The sequence below is a fragment of the Lepisosteus oculatus genome, chromosome 11 (assembly GCF_040954835.1).
Source record: "Lepisosteus oculatus isolate fLepOcu1 chromosome 11, fLepOcu1.hap2, whole genome shotgun sequence".
NCBI classification, from domain to species: Eukaryota; Metazoa; Chordata; class Actinopteri; order Semionotiformes; family Lepisosteidae; genus Lepisosteus; species Lepisosteus oculatus.
Window position 1 is genome coordinate 21964104 of NC_090706.1, and position 15973 is coordinate 21980076.

At 40.1% G+C, this 15973-nt stretch overlaps 1 protein-coding gene across 1 annotated transcript in view; it reads right to left on the reverse strand.

Moving 5' to 3' along the window:
• LOC102686951 (cAMP-dependent protein kinase catalytic subunit alpha) overlaps positions 1-6947 on the reverse strand; it is an 82943-nt gene extending 75996 nt beyond the window's left edge. The window contains exon 1 of the mRNA XM_015349488.2: positions 6129-6947. Coding sequence (XP_015204974.1) covers positions 6129-6174 — 46 coding nt within the window. The 5' untranslated portion in view covers positions 6175-6947. The remainder of the gene's footprint in view (positions 1-6128) is intronic.
• Between the last annotated feature and the right edge of the window lie 9026 nt (positions 6948-15973).

Below are 15973 nucleotides of genomic sequence, written 5' to 3' on the forward strand. Positions count from 1 at the left end.
CTGAGGAGGCTTGATCCTAGCAGTACAAGGGGAGAAGGAAAGGCTGAATTTACATGTAAATCCTGCAGGTTTTTTTGGGAAGTGCAAACTTCCTTCTGTTAATAAAACGTTTGGCTGAATGCCAAATTCAGGACCAGAAATCTTTTTATAGCCAGATCTGGTGAAGACAACAGAACCGAGCTCAATCCATCCAAAGGTAGAAACACTACTCAAAAGGAGGTTTATTTTTAGGACTTTGTGCAACAATTCACAGACAGCTATGATGAATCAGAGGCATTGTGCACAGAGTTCAGGTCACAGTATAGAAAATGGAACATTTCACTTCCTCTGGGGATGATCACAGTGTGGAGACCTTACTGTCGCAGATTTTCACAAATGCACATGTTGCGTGAGGAGTCCCGTGTTTGAAAGCTTTCACTCCCCTATGCAGTGAGGCACTCTCTCTCTCCCAGAAAACATAGGAGAGTGGAGTGTTGTTCCTAACAAGAAACAGGCTGACAAGTAAAGACTTTGCCTTTACAAGCAGTACAAGCTTATAAACTAACACCGGGTGCTGGGTACTTCAGGCAGGTTGTCTTATTTTGAGGAATGGTACGGTTGAATAAAATTGAGTACATTTCTGTCAGATCACGTTCGAGCAGAGAAAGTCATAAGTCACACTTTTCAGAATATTACACATGACATTTTAAGGATAAAAAAAAAAGAATGGCTGCTCACAATCCTTCAAAAAACTGCAAGATGGTACCTTTAATTTTAGAATTTACTACAAGCATTGCTGCCTCCTAGCTTCTGGGAAAATTGGCTCTAGGTATGACTGTGTGTGCGCGCGTTTGTCTCTGTGTGTATTGTATTATGGGCTGGTGTCCCATCCAGGGTGTACCCTACCCTGCGCGCCTTGCTTGCTGGGATTGGCTTTGGCTCCCTAGCAACGCTGAATTAGAATAAGCAGTTAGAAAATAAATGGATGGATGGTTGAACTACAGGTATACCTTAGAAATGCCAAACAGAATTTACACTTCCAGCGCTCTAGATTCATGGGGTATCGTACAGCCTGCATATTTACCCCAAAATTTATCAAAGTCACCTCCTCTGGCAGACACAGCAGCATACCTGTTTCATTCACACAACAAGACCGTCAAGACAACTTTAGGTTTTGATGGAACAATGCTTCTTGTTATCTGTCTGTAGCTCCACACAGTGATTCACAAATGAGATAAAGCAAAAGTCAACAATGGCTAAAAACAGTTTTATGCTTCCTCAATGGCACTCAGCACTTTTCTGCTAATAACACAACCTAATCGAACCAGAATTAACTTAAGAGACCTTTGACAATGTCTCTACAAACCTGGGTGCCTTAGATGCATCTTAGTATCTAAACACATGACCTTATGGACTGGAAAATACAGACAGAACAAAGTCCTAGCATTGCTTACTGACACACAAGAACAAAGTGTGAAGATGCTAAAACAGTAAAGTTGTCCTTCTTTTGTGCTGTAGTGTCTGGTTCTAAAACAGAGTTTTGCAGTTGGAGACATGAGTACATATATTTATGTATATAAGTACAAATACTGACTGCCTCCTTCTCCAACAGCATTAGTTCTGATAGCTCTGATTACCTATATCAGTGGTTCTCAAACTTTTTAAACCAAGTACCACCCCTGATCAAACCAAAGCATCCAAGTACCACCTACAAGTTGTCTTCTCCTAGGAACCCCAGAAAATCACAATGACCAACATGAGCGTGCATGCACGCACACACTCACATACACATATAATAAAAATAGCACTGAGCACCTACCATTTCAGTGAGAGGGATGTGCCCGTTTAGTCGAGCAAAGCCTTGCAATGTCATGGACGAGGGCAGTGAGCTTCAAATACAGATCTGGCTCAGCATCCGTTTTGTTTCAGTACTTTGTCTTGATTGCAGTGAGAGCAGAGAAGCCTTTCTCACAAAGGTAGGTAGTAGCAAAAGGCATAAAAAAAACACACAGCCTTTAATGAGAGAGCTGGGTATTCACTCTGTCTCTGGATCCAGAAATCCAACAGTGACCTTCATTTCAATTCTGATATCAAAGTCGCATCAGATGATAACTTGAGCAACTTCTCTTGTTCAGCACAGGTCAGATCCTTGGGTATTCCTGCAACATCAACAGTAAAGGGCATCCTGATCCATTCTCTGGTGAGGCCTCAACTGGAAAATACTCTGAGAACTGTTCTTCCAAAGACAAGAGATGCACTGTAATCTAATCTCAAACAGTAGCATCAAGTGCCAAAAAGCTGCAGCTTTTTCTTCAGAGCGGTGATCTTGTCAGACACGTCAAAAATTGTTTTGACGTGTCAGAGAGCCCCTGCAGTTCCATATTCCGCTCATTCAAACGTGAGAATATAATCAGCCAGGTAGGCTAATTATACCAGCCACATTACAAAGCACACTGACGTGAATTCATTGGTGGAGCCTTGATACAATTCACAACTTTGACAGCAGAGTAACAGCATTTTCTTGACTGCCAAGGCCTCCACTGCGTCCACTTCATATTTGGAGCAACCTCTCTAATTCGTGCAACTACACCGCTGTGTCGTCTTGTCATCGCTCTAGCACCTTCTGTACAAACTCCGACGCGTTTTAGCCAGTCGATGACATTCTCTTCGACAAATTCATTCAGAAGCAGAAATATGTGCTCTCCTGTAGTTCCTGTTGGTAGTGGCTTACAGAACTGAACGTCGTCATGGGATGTGCCCTCAAACTCGTATCTAACGTAAACAAGCAACTTGGCCAAATCAATGACATCTACAGACTCATCTAAATGCAGTGAAAAGCATCTGCTCATCTTAACGCGCTCTATCAGCGTACTTTTGACATTATCTGCCACATCAATAATTCTACAAGTGACTGAAAGGGGCAGCAGGTCGAGCTGTTTAGCAGCCTTTTCTCCACACATTATACGTGTCAGCTCTTTTGCCAAGGGTAAACAAAGTTCTTCACCAATAGTGTTGGGTTTACCTGCTTTAGCAATCTGCAAGCTTGCATTTTTCCCCGTTTCCGTTTCAGGAGTCTGTCTCAGAAGTTAAAGAAGTTTTTATTTCATGCGCATGGGACCGAAACACACACATACATACCAAAATACACAGATGCTCAGTGTATTTTTCTCAAATTAACCTAGAACAGTCCTTAAAATTTTTTCTGTTACCTATCACACTTTCCTGTGCTTACAAGATTGACAGCGTTAAAAAACCATGCACATTCTCATACCTCCCTATTTGCTGAAGATAACTTTTTTTAAATACAATTGGTCACTAATGTTCGTAGTACCCATTTCTATGCTTTCCTGTGCTCACAAGATTGGCATTGTTCCAAAATCACGCACATTCTCCTACCTTCCTATTTGCTGGAGATAACTTTTTTTAAGTACAATTGGACACTTACGTTCGTAGCACGCATTCCTATACAATGGTACATAATTACATAGTAGATCTTGTGTCCACTCTAGTATTGCCGTGCGCTGTACTGCGTATCGCAGGCTGCGTATTTGACACAAACTAATTTTATTAAAAGAGGAAATATGAAAATCCGTCCCAACTTTTCAGTGCACACAACAAATTCCAGGGTCATCTGGGATACCACCTGGGGGTGCTCTGCAGACATTTCATCTGTCCCAGCAGCAGTAGTTGAGATGTCTAGTAAATTCATGAATTCAGGAAAGTATGAAAATATATATTTACAGCTGCACAGAACTTTGACAGAGAACCCCAAAGTGGGATGTTCCATCTAATGTGCGAATCAATCTGAAATGAATCAACCTAGAAGGTATCATTGTTAAGTCAAAAATATTGCCTTTACGACATTAGTCACTAACACTGTTAGATGTGATGTGACTTACACCCCCATGATATGGCTGAATCTAGTGAAGCATCACATCTGGAATTTTTGTTCTCATCTTGACGAGAGTTTAAATTTGGAAGTTTAAATTAGAAGTCACTAAATTAGAAGTATTTCTTTTAGAAATATATCAACATGTATTAAGCCAAAGTTCAACATGAGGGCATACATCCAAGGCTGCTGCCTCTCTACACAACATCACACAAGGCTGCTGGAGAAACACCCCAAAATTTTCAGGGATCCCAGCAGTTACAAACACCTCTCCTTTACACTGAAATCTAGCCATGAGCAAAGTGAGCCTTGTGGCTAAATAACTCAGATTTTACTCTTCTATGTTGTGCAGGGTCACAATATGGTGGCTCATAAGGCAGGGAACTGATTTATGATTTATTCTTAAGGTGATAATCCTGAGTAATTACCTTATCATAATTTAAAAAAGCTAAAAACAAGAACAGGGCTTTCAGCCCAACAGTGCTCATCTTTTTTCTGCACTCCAATTAATTCCTTCACAGTATCACACCTAGACTTTCAACTTCCTAGTGTCTCTGCCTCTACAGTATGTCCTGATAATACAGTACTTGCTATTTATAAGAACGGTAACAAACAAAAGGAAGTCCTTCAGCCCATCTGGTAGTTAGTAACTAATTGATGCAAGAATCTCATCCACTCATTACTAGAAAGCGGGCAACATATTGTCTTCAATGTACTCCCATACTCCCACAACCCTTAAGGTAAAGACAACTCCTGTTCCCGTTTTAAAACAATTCCATATATTATCAGAAAGACCCCAATTTCCAGCACAAAGCAGGAGAACATAATGGATGGGATACAGTCCATCACAGGGCACAGACACACTAGCACATTAACACATGGACAGCCCGATGGACACAAACACATGGATTCAATTTTTCCTAGGCAAAAAGTCTTTTGTGGGGGGAAACATGCACACTCCACAAAGAGGGAGTTTCCATCATAACAAACCCCAAACCCCAGAGGGAAAAGCACCACCTACTGGTCTACCAACATCACTTACAGCAGCAACTGTCTTTCATTCCATTACTGATCAGACCTAGTGGTGCTCAGAGATCAGGCCATAAGGAGATAACACTGCTTTTAACTGTACTTTATAAGAGGGGAAACCGTTTTGTTAGTTTTGTGTGCAAAGCATACATGAGGATAAATTGGGTTTTAAATTGCAATAAATTACATTCTTTCTTTGGATTTGACTTTCTTTACTTCATCACACATCAAATTATTTCTACAAACTTAACTTTGCACTTTTAGAAAGATGTTACTTACAGGCATGCTTGTACGATTTTATGTGCTTTGAACAGCACTTCCAGTCATTCGCCAAAACTATTTTCAAACACTACTTCCTACTGAATTGTTAACCTGGACACATCTGTTTTTCCTTATACAAGTACACCATGGCAAGTGTGTGAAGTGTGAAATGTGTGTGGTTACACAATATTGATTTCCTGCACTGGTGTCTATTACTGTTTAAAAAGCTACTCGTAATTTATCTTTTAAATCATGGTATACCACTGTAAACGTTTCAAGGCGTTGCGGTTTCAGAATTTATTTTTTGTCAGGGCCGTGATTTTAGCGACTGCTAATTCATCCGCCAAACCTGTTTGTTGAACCGGGGCTGGGTTAGGTTTAAAGACATCAGTGCGCCTTGACATTTCTTTTAAATTCAAGTTCACATATAAGTAACGCCTCCTGGAGGTGGCATGTAGTGTGTCTGTGCCCTGTGATGGACTGTGTAGCTGGGTTGGGGGCTGTCCTGCAGCACTGGTGCCCACAGTGGGGAGTGAGGGCATCCGGGCTCCTTGACACACTGACACGCTGGACTGCACTCCGGATGACAGCTGGTCGAGTTCAGACTCAAGTGCATCGTCTATCTGCTCATAAAGACCACTAAAGCATATATTTAATACTAAAATAATAAGACTATTATTTGTGTGTTAACTACATTTTCATTTCTATCTGCTTCATGTGCCTAGAGGACCCGTGTCCCTTCCTGTGGTCCAAAATCCAAAGCCATTTCCCCTCAGGGAAAGCACAACAATGACTTTAGATACAAGCAGAAAAACACACTTCGTAAATCCCCTCAATCGGCTGGATTTTAGTATTCTTCACCAAGAGATCCAGGACACTCGGAAACTGAATTTCAATGCAAGATCACAATAATAATGTATTCGAATAAAACTAGCACCAGCGGACGTATTATGAAAAACAAAACACTCACCGCTCTCCATCTCGCTGCCCTTCTTGGCTGTGGGAGCGTTACCCATATCTCCGGGCCGACTGGGCAATGTTTCACCTCGGTGTTACAATCCACGGACCTCCAGGCCAGGTTCGGTTCGGTTGTCTTGGGATTCCCTCTCTCCGTTTTTTATTTAAAAAACAACAATCCACCCACCGAAAGGGTCGTGAGTTTGTTTTCTCCCTATTTTCTCAAGCCTGGTTCTTTCCTGGGTCGAGCCCGGTCCGGTCCTCCTGGTTCGGGTCCCCCTTTCCCCGTCTGTCCCTCCTCAAAGCCCCCGCCGAGGCCCCCCCGGCTCTTCCCCGGTATTTAGAGCTTTGAAACTTCTCTTCAAAGGCCTCCGCGAGTACCTGCTTCACTGAACCTATCCCGCCCCTTTCTTTTCCCGATCCAGGTTTCGAACCGGTTTACCGAACCCAAAACCGATTAGAAAAACCCCCAAATCAACATCCCCCCCCCCTTAATCCTCGGTTTAAGGCTGACGGAACTCCGGCCTCTACAAAATCCCGCCCTCGCTCATCTCCATTGGTTTATTCAAACATGACAGACAACATATAGTTGTTTATTATTGGTAAATCGCTTCTAAATCCTCACTATACGGCTTGGGAATTGGTCACTTCCTACCTGTCAAGAGCATTTTATCCCGCCTCCCAAAACCAACGAATAACGTCACCTATTATTTTCCTTCAGTTTATACCACGCCCAACTTCGCATTCAAGAATTTTAGTTGGTTCGTTCGACAAGATCTCACCTGGAAACCATCCCAACAGAAGAATTTCCATTGGATACCAAAGGAAGGTTCAGAGACGAAATGGCCTCGCTAACCCCCGCCTGCCTGGCTAATCCCTGATTGGACGAGTGACGTCAAGAGTAGGCTATTTTTAGAAAGTTGGTCAGAATTTAAGGCACGCGGAGACTCTACGTCTATAGAATATTAAGTAGAGAGCCTGTTATCACTAAGATTCAGGCTTTAAAACTATAATGCCAAAAATATCCTGTTAACAAATGAATCCATACGAAGAAGATTAATATTTTAAAAATTAATACTAATACTAGGTTTTAACCAGGAATATGTAAACCCAGGAACATGTGATTCAATATAAAGCCCAGGACGTGAATGACACTTACCAACTCATACTGGCCTCACCCTTATAAACCACTTCTACTATGGTTTCACCACAGTAGTGTTGTGATTTGCTGTGCGTTTAACATGTCTTTACTGGGCATAAATACACTAGACCTTCAGAATACTGTCATAAACTATAGTAACCACTCCTTAGAGTCCTCCTCATTTACCATTAAACCAAGGAACAGTTTTCCGTGTAAATGCTTTCCTGTTGCTCTCTCACATTTTGGGTTGCCCTGTAATGGAACCAGATATCTGTAAACACAAAGACTACACCTCCAATTACCATTTAGAACCTCCTTAAAACACCCTACAGACATTTCGTCTGCCCTGCAACCTATGAACCCCACCATCACTATCTGACACTCCACAACAAAAAATACAAACACAAAACATTTTCTTTTTCTTGGACAAACTGATTTACTCTGTTACTCGAGCGTATTGTAACACATTTCTGCACCCCATGCTGTGTCACTCACTGAGACCTTTATTTAACATTAAACCTGCTATTTAAGACACACCAGCTTTGTTATTGTTGGTAATGGTGCCCTAACACTGTTCCCCTAATAGTGAATGTAGTTGCATTACAATCTCTACGTTTAATCACATCTGGAGGAAATACCAACCAAAACATACATCCATTTTGTAAGCGCTTCTTCCAAATCAGGGTCATGCCACAGCGACAGGCACAAGGGCAGGGTACACCCTGGACGGGACGGCAGTGTTTCACAGGGCAGACAGACACACTCAGACCAGGACCAATTTTTTCAGGAGCCAATTAACTTTCCAGTATGTTTTTGGCCTCTGAAATGAAACTGCAGCACCCAGAGGAAACCCACACAAACACAAGGAGACCTACAGTAGGTCTGGAACTGAACCCAGGGCCCTGGTGATAGGCAGCAATGCTAACTACTGTATGACTGTGCTGCCCCCAACCAAAACAGATGATCAGATTTCACTCTAAGGAATACTACCAAAGACCTAGCAATTAATATACTCCAGGTAAAAATGAGCCAAACCATAACAAAATTATACTGGATTGTTTGTGGTTAGATTAATTTCTTTTTGAAGACTATTATTATTTTTTATGTTATCTTTAGATGATAACATGAACTTGAACCATTGTTCATAATGAATTATGTAATTGAGTCTTTAATTCTGAAGATGTGCAATTATGGTGGTTGAAAATGGAAAAGATGGAATCCTTTTGTGAATCTCAAATAGTTTCACTGCAGTGTGTCAGCAAATGGTGAAACTCATACTCCCTATGTGTCACTCAGGCACTCAGGATCAGGAGCATGCAGCAAAACAGTTTCCACTGCTACAGGTAGGTGGCACTCTTCCTTTTGGTCAAAATAAGTACATTAGAAAGTTTAGAAACAAGGGTAGGCTTTTTGGTCCATGTAACCTGTCTGGGAGTTAGAAGCTAGAAGCTTAATTCAGTCATTTAAAAAAAAAAACATCAGGCTATCAGCTTTAACAACAACAACATGGCAGTTTGGTTCATACTCCCACAATGCATACTGAATACCCCCTTTTCTCGGTTTTAAATGCACCCCCATGTCATTTCCACTTGTGTCCCCTAGTTGTGCCTCCTCAGGTTATTTTTCTTGCGGCAACATGAGGCATGTTTCAGTGTCCATTCAGAAGTGTCCGGGGTCAACTTTGTCTATGCATTTGAGAATTCAAAATACATATTTCCAATCCTTCAAAATATTATCCCATAATGGAGATTTAAACATTGTCAAGTGAGACCTTTTTCCTATGTGATTGCCCAAAGGCCCAATGCACACTTTAGCACTGAAACTGGCTGTATTTGTTTTCAATGTGTGATGCTCTCATACTATATCTCAGAAGATAAGCAAGGGTGGGCTTAGTCAGTAGTGGAATGGGATGCCTCCAAGGAAAACAAGGCTGCTGCCATAAGTCATGGTTTCCAACCCTATCCTGGGGGACCACTGTGTCTTCCGTTTTTTGCTCCAGCAGAGTTATTAATTGCAGTAAATTATTTCAGTTTTTATCTTTTAGTTTCTGCTTGTTAAAGGTTGAATAGGATTTGTAATTGGTATCAAACCTGTACCTGTTTCTGATTTTCAGTGCTACCTTCATCCACATGTGTTGCACAAAGCCAGCAATTTTTAAATTACAAAAGGAATAGGGAAGAAATAAATATTTAGGTTCAGGAACTAAAGTCAAATTAATTGAGAGTCTCTGAATCTATATGAGTCATCATTTTAAAATATTCCAAAGATATAGTTACAGAAGTATACTAAAGACGACCAAATCCAGACGTTGAGCATAATTCAACACCACTGTATAATCAAATGAAGAATTTAGGTACAAACAAAAAGCAGCTTTTTGGAGACTTCAACATTCCCCACATAGACAGGAACAAAACAGTAGAAATGTCTGCAAAATGACAGATATGGATAATGATTACTTTCTTACGCAATTTGTTGGAGCACGTATACAAGGAAGTTCTTGTATAGATTTTGTCTTTTCAAACAATCAAGTTAGAGTGAGGCAAACAAAACTAAGAGAAGCATTCAGGAACTGTGACCATACAGTAATATGGTACAGTATGCTAAACGTATTTAAGTGACTAGACTTGTCGAGTCTAAAGCAAAGGTTTACTATTTCTGGAATGCAGATTTGAAGAAATTATGAAGAAATGATGAGGAATCAACATATGCCTCAGCTACTGGAAGGATAAAGTTCTTCATTAAATAGTATAAACAGAATATAAGGAAGAAATTGTGTGGGTACTAAAGGTACTCAAGGTGGATAAATCCCCAGACCCACATGATAACTCACCAATTGTACTCAAGAAAACAAGATAATTTATTCTGATGCAACAGTCTCAAAACTGGTCATGAAGATAATGAGATAGATAGATGAGAAATCTGAATACAAAAAATTGCAGAAAAATAAGTCTGACTTGGGTTACAGGCACGGTAATGGAAACAATTAGAAGGACTAAACTAGAAATTACAAGGGATGTTAAATTTATATAATATATACTGAACCTTTTCATTCCTGAACAGAGATTACAAAGTAACCTGATACAAGTATTCAAAATGCTCTATCTCATCACCAAAGTTAGTCCAGACAGTTCATCTTCAAGATGGACACTAAAACAAGAACCAGAGGACAGAAGTGGAAACTATATGGAAGTGCATATAAAGAACGGGCAGTTCTTTATGGAAAGGGTTATGGGAGTATGAATAAGTATGAAAACCATGGTGTTGAATCTGATACCCTGTCTTATTTTAAGAAATAGTTGGATAAATTCCTTGGATCAATGATCTAGTAACTACCAAATGGGCCAACTGGCCTCCTCTCATTTGTAACCCTTTTTATGTTCTCACTTTGACTACTGATGCAGCCATTCCCACAGAACATGAGGAAAGAATATTTTCATTTCAAACCCTGCCCAGATGCCAATTTCTCCCTCTTAGGACTTCCAGGTGTGTGTTCTTGAAACATATAGTACAAAAACAAGTCAAATCAGAAAATGTTAAAAGCAAGAATCTGCCTTTCATCATCCTCTGAGTAAAAAAATAATAAAATAAAACAATGGGAATACATTTAAAAATGCCAGTTTAATGGTTAATGGAGAACTGCTTGGCAACAACATCAATTAAAGTTGAATAAGACACATCCTTTGTCCTTCCCAAGTTGCCATAGAGCAAAGAATATGTTCGTCTGACTGCTTTCTAATGAGCCAGAGACCTGGCAAAGAGTCCAGTGAGAAGCATCTTAGAGCAGATATTCCGTGAGGTTAATCTGGGGTCATGAAACATGGTTCTGTTTTCATTGCAAAATGTTTTGTTCTTATTTATTATATACGATACCTTGCATTGACACTCTGTATTAAAATTGAGTATTAAAAATTATTCGGAATCCCAGTCCAGTCAATCCAGTCAAGTTAATAGTTAATAGTTAATCTCCCATGTTTGAGGAGGATGGCACAGGCTTCCATCATCTTTCCTGACAAAAACAATTCAAAGATTTCTGTCCCTTTGAAAAATACAGGAACTGGACATGATTCTTGTTTACTTATGCTAAACAATGACCTGCTGAGTTGTCTTAATGCAATGCAAAGTAAAATTTCAAACTGAACCAAACCCATTATGATCACATTATGGTTGTCTTTAGTGATATAAGTCTTGAGCACCCAGCCAGATTAACTGACGCAGGTTCATGTACACGAGAAGCATGAGATCTGGTCTCTGCATTGCAGGCCAAGCATCTGTTAGAATGTTATCAGCATTATTAAATTTACTTTATTCATTTCCTGTACTTTATTCATTTTAAGAGCTCTTCAATACCTCGTTCTATACATTTCTGTTGTTTTTCTTTCAGCAAAATAAGCTGTTGATCACCAAAAAATAGAGGAGCCAAAGGAACTTTCACTTCAGGTACACCATTGTCCTAATCACAACCTCATCTGATATGACCAGCTAGAAAATTATTACTCACTCTTAAGAAGTCCATGGGGGTGGCTTTATGATTAACTGCATTTCATTGAATTGCAAACCTCCTTGGAATTTTCAATACAATTCCAGTGCCTGGCAAAGAGGAAAAATCACCTGGCACGTCTTATGACTATTGATCACATTAATGTTGGTTCTCTGATCTAATGACTGTTTACAAATGTGTTTATCCAAAGGTTTGTGGATCAATAAGTAAATGATGTATATATTACAAATCTAAGGTACGTTAACTGCATGAGGTTAATTCTGTTTAATATTTAATGCACATCATTTTCAAAATAAATTGAAGCCTTGAGCTGCTTTTTTGCTTTAAAGAAAATAGTTTATTTTTAGTTATTTTTTGTGAAATCACAAAACAAAATAATGTTTTGCGTAAACAAAATACAATTATATTTTTACCTCATTATCACTTATTGTTAACCATTGATATCATATCTATTGGTTTTAATGATGTCTAAAGGGAAAATATTTGGAAGTTCCTTAAATTGCACTTTATGTTAATAGTCATACTATAACATGAGGAATAACACATTTTGGATAAATTTGTGTATAAATGGAGCTTATAACGAAGGTTTAGGAGGAATGACAACTGCTAAATTCAGCAACCTCAGTTGTCAGTAATTTGTAACCAATCATGACATAATTTCCTAACCGAAACATTATAAATACTGTTCTGTATGTAATCCTCTTCTCTCCCTTGCATTGGTCTTTTGCATCCCTCCTTCACTGCAGCTGCCCCTTGGTAACTCTTCACTTTGCGGGTCCCAGCCTCCTCATCCTTTGGCCAGGAAGGTAGCCTTCAGTCAAGCAGGTTAAGTCTAAATTATCGTGTCTAAAACACTTAACGAACATTGCAATAAGCTAAATTTCTGGGTGTTGTTATTCCTAGTGATATACAAGGATTTACCAGTAGCTCAAAAATAAAATTTTGGAGCTACCGGTTCTTTAAGTATCTGATAGGGGATATTTCTCCTCAGTCTGCTTAATCACATTCCAATATTTATCTCAGTTCAGATTACGGAAAACAGAATTGGGACCTGCAGCCAAGAGTGAGGAGGCACAGTCTGGATTTGGAGTATACTGGAGGGCACATTCTACACTCTGTTCTGGAGAGGCTCTAAATCCAGGGATCATGGATCAGGTGTTCTTCTTAACTGAACTCTTAATGAGTTCACTGAGCTGACCATTCTCTTAACAGGACATATTCAAAGTTTCTGCCAGGTTTAATGGAGATAAAGGTCTTATTGGTCCAGAGGTTAAGACAAAGGGCTTCTTACAATGAGGTTCCTACTTCACGTTCTGACTCTCACACTGACTAACAGTATGTTGCAGCTCCTTGTGCTGATATTCAGAGAAACTCCAAAGTCATGCCACAGCAGCTTCTTCTGCATAGTTTTTCACCCAATGATCTTTGTAGGTTACTCCAGACTCTTCGGCAGGATAAGTTATAAAAACCCCATTCAAGCCTGAGGGGCTTTAACCCTACAGTTTTAAATGAATTGCCATATAATAACTTATTTTTTATCAATACTGTACACATTAACGTCTCAGACAGAATGCAGCAAGCTGCTGGGCCTCAACGCAGGGCCTGCTATCTGTCATGCAAAAAGATCTCAGGGTCACCCCCTTTAAAATCTATTACAAGGTTATTTATGAGAGATTTACTGAATCTAAAGCAGTTTAAGGAAAATAATAAAAGCCTGTATGGCTATCCTATCACAAAGTAATCAAGTTTAATTAACTACAATACTATACTATACTACTATAGAAGAGCAACAAAAATAATCAAAATCAAGGCTTCATAATTCACAGTTAAAACGTGATATAATTTTAAAAAATGCGTTTGTCAGACAGGGCAGAGCTGATGACGAACTGTAGGTTTCACAGCAAAAAATGATTCTTAAAGGAAGTGCAGAGATCAAAGTCTTACTGTGCGTCAAAGCACTCCAATGCTCCTTGAGTCAACGCACTGGAGAGTCCCGCTCTTCAACACTGAATACAGCTTCCACCTTGCAGTTAAAAGACCAAAGATATCCAAACTAGGCATCCATGGACGCTATTGTATGCCGACGATGTTATGATAGCAAGTGAAACGCGAAACGGCCTCAAACAGCAAGTACAGGAGTGGAAGACGCACCTTGAACGATTCGGGATGAAATTGAACATCAAGAAGACGGAGTACACCGTCAAAGTCGCCCCAATCACTGAGAAAATGAGGGAATCACGCCTGCGATGGTATAGGCACGTGCTCTGCAGCAATGACACATCAATGGCAAAGACCGCCCTCGAATTGAATGTGGAAGGCCGCCGGCCCCGTGGAGGACCATTTACGCGCTGGCTGGATCGGCTGAAAGACGACATGCGCCTCGCAAAAGTCACCTGCCGAGATGCTGAAAAAAACAGTAACAACAACAAATAAAAATAATTAAAAAGTACCATTTCAGTGAGAGGGGTGAGCCTGTTTAGTCGAGCAAAGCAGATGTGAATTAATTTTTCGAGCCTTGATACAATTCACAAGAGTCTAACAGATTTTAAATCGTCAGGCATTTTCTTGACTGCTAAAGTCTCGCGGTGGATGTTACAATGCGTCCATTAATTTCTGCAGCAACCTCTCTAATTCGTGTAACTACACCGCTGTGTTGGCTTGTCATCACTCTAGCACCGTCTGTACAAACTCCGACGCGTTTTATCCAGTCAATGGCATTCTCTTCTATAAATTCATTCAGAAGCTGAAATATGTGCTCTCCTGTAGTTCCTGTTGGTAGCGGCTTACAGAACAGAAAGTCCTCATGGGACGTACCCTCAAACTCGTATCTTATGTAAACGATCAAATTGGACAAATCTACTACAGACTCATCTAATTGCAGTGAAAAACATCTGATCATCTTAACGCGCTCTATCAGCGTACTTTTGATATAATCCTTCATTAATAATTCTATGAGTGACTGTGTTTTTCGGGGGCGGGGCAGCAGGTCGAGCTGTACAGCAGCCTTTTCTTCACACATAATACATGACAGCTCTTTTATCAACAGTAAATAAGGTTCTTCAAAAATAGTGTGGCTTACCTGCTTTAGCAATCCGCAAGCTCGCATTTCCATTTTTATTTCCATATTTATTTTACGTTTTTATTTCATGCGCATGGGTGCGAAACACAGACGCTCGGTGTATTTTTCTCAAATTAACTTAGAACAGTTCTTTAATAGTTTTCTGTTATCTATCACGCTTTCCTGCTCTCACAAGATTACTAGCATTCGTCGCACGTATTTCTATGCATTCCTGTGCTTACAACATTGGAATTGTTCCAAAATCACGCACATTCTCCTACCTCCCTATTTGCTGGAGATACAGTAGCTTTTTTTAAAATACAATTGGTCACTTGCGTCCATAGCACACATTCTTATAGTGGTATAGAATTACAGATTATCTCGTGTCGACTGAAGTATTAGCGCGCACTGTATTGTAGTACATAGGCTGCATATTCGACTTGTATTAAAATTCAAAATATGAAAACCCATTCCGAGTTTTCAGCACACACAACACAGTTCCAGGGTCATTTGGCGTACCACTGCAGGTAAGCGTACCACAGTTTGAGAACCACTGACTAAAATATGACCTACGAAATATACAGTAGATCTCTGCCGTAGACTTTGGCTAGCAGATCTAATTCTGCACATCACTTGCCCCTCACTACACTGCAAGTTCCAAGTGACACGATACTCATTTAGTTGAGTGCAACTGTGTTCAAATTTAGATGTCTGGCAAAATGTACAGACTGGAAATATACATTTTGCATTCAGAAGCAAACATTTTGTTACTCCAAACAATTGCTACTTATATTGGCACCAAAACGTGAGAATCATAGGTTCATATCTATAACAAAATTAGTCCAAACGCATTTATCCCCCAACTAAATGGATATCCTATTAACCCTGTGCATGCAAATATAATTATAACGGAAATTCTGAGAAATTATTAGGACCATTGGTTTAGTGCTTAAAGTACAAAGTTTTCACCTCCAAGGGGAAGAGTGGTGGCTCTGTGGCCAAGGATCGGCACCTGTGGCTGGAAGGTTGCTGGTTCAAATCCTGCAGCCAGTGGAGAAATCCTACTCTGGTGGGCTCCTAAGCAAGGCCCTTAACCCCAACTGCTCCAGGGGTGCTGTACAATGGCTGACCCTGCATTCTGACCCCAAGCTTCTCTCCCTG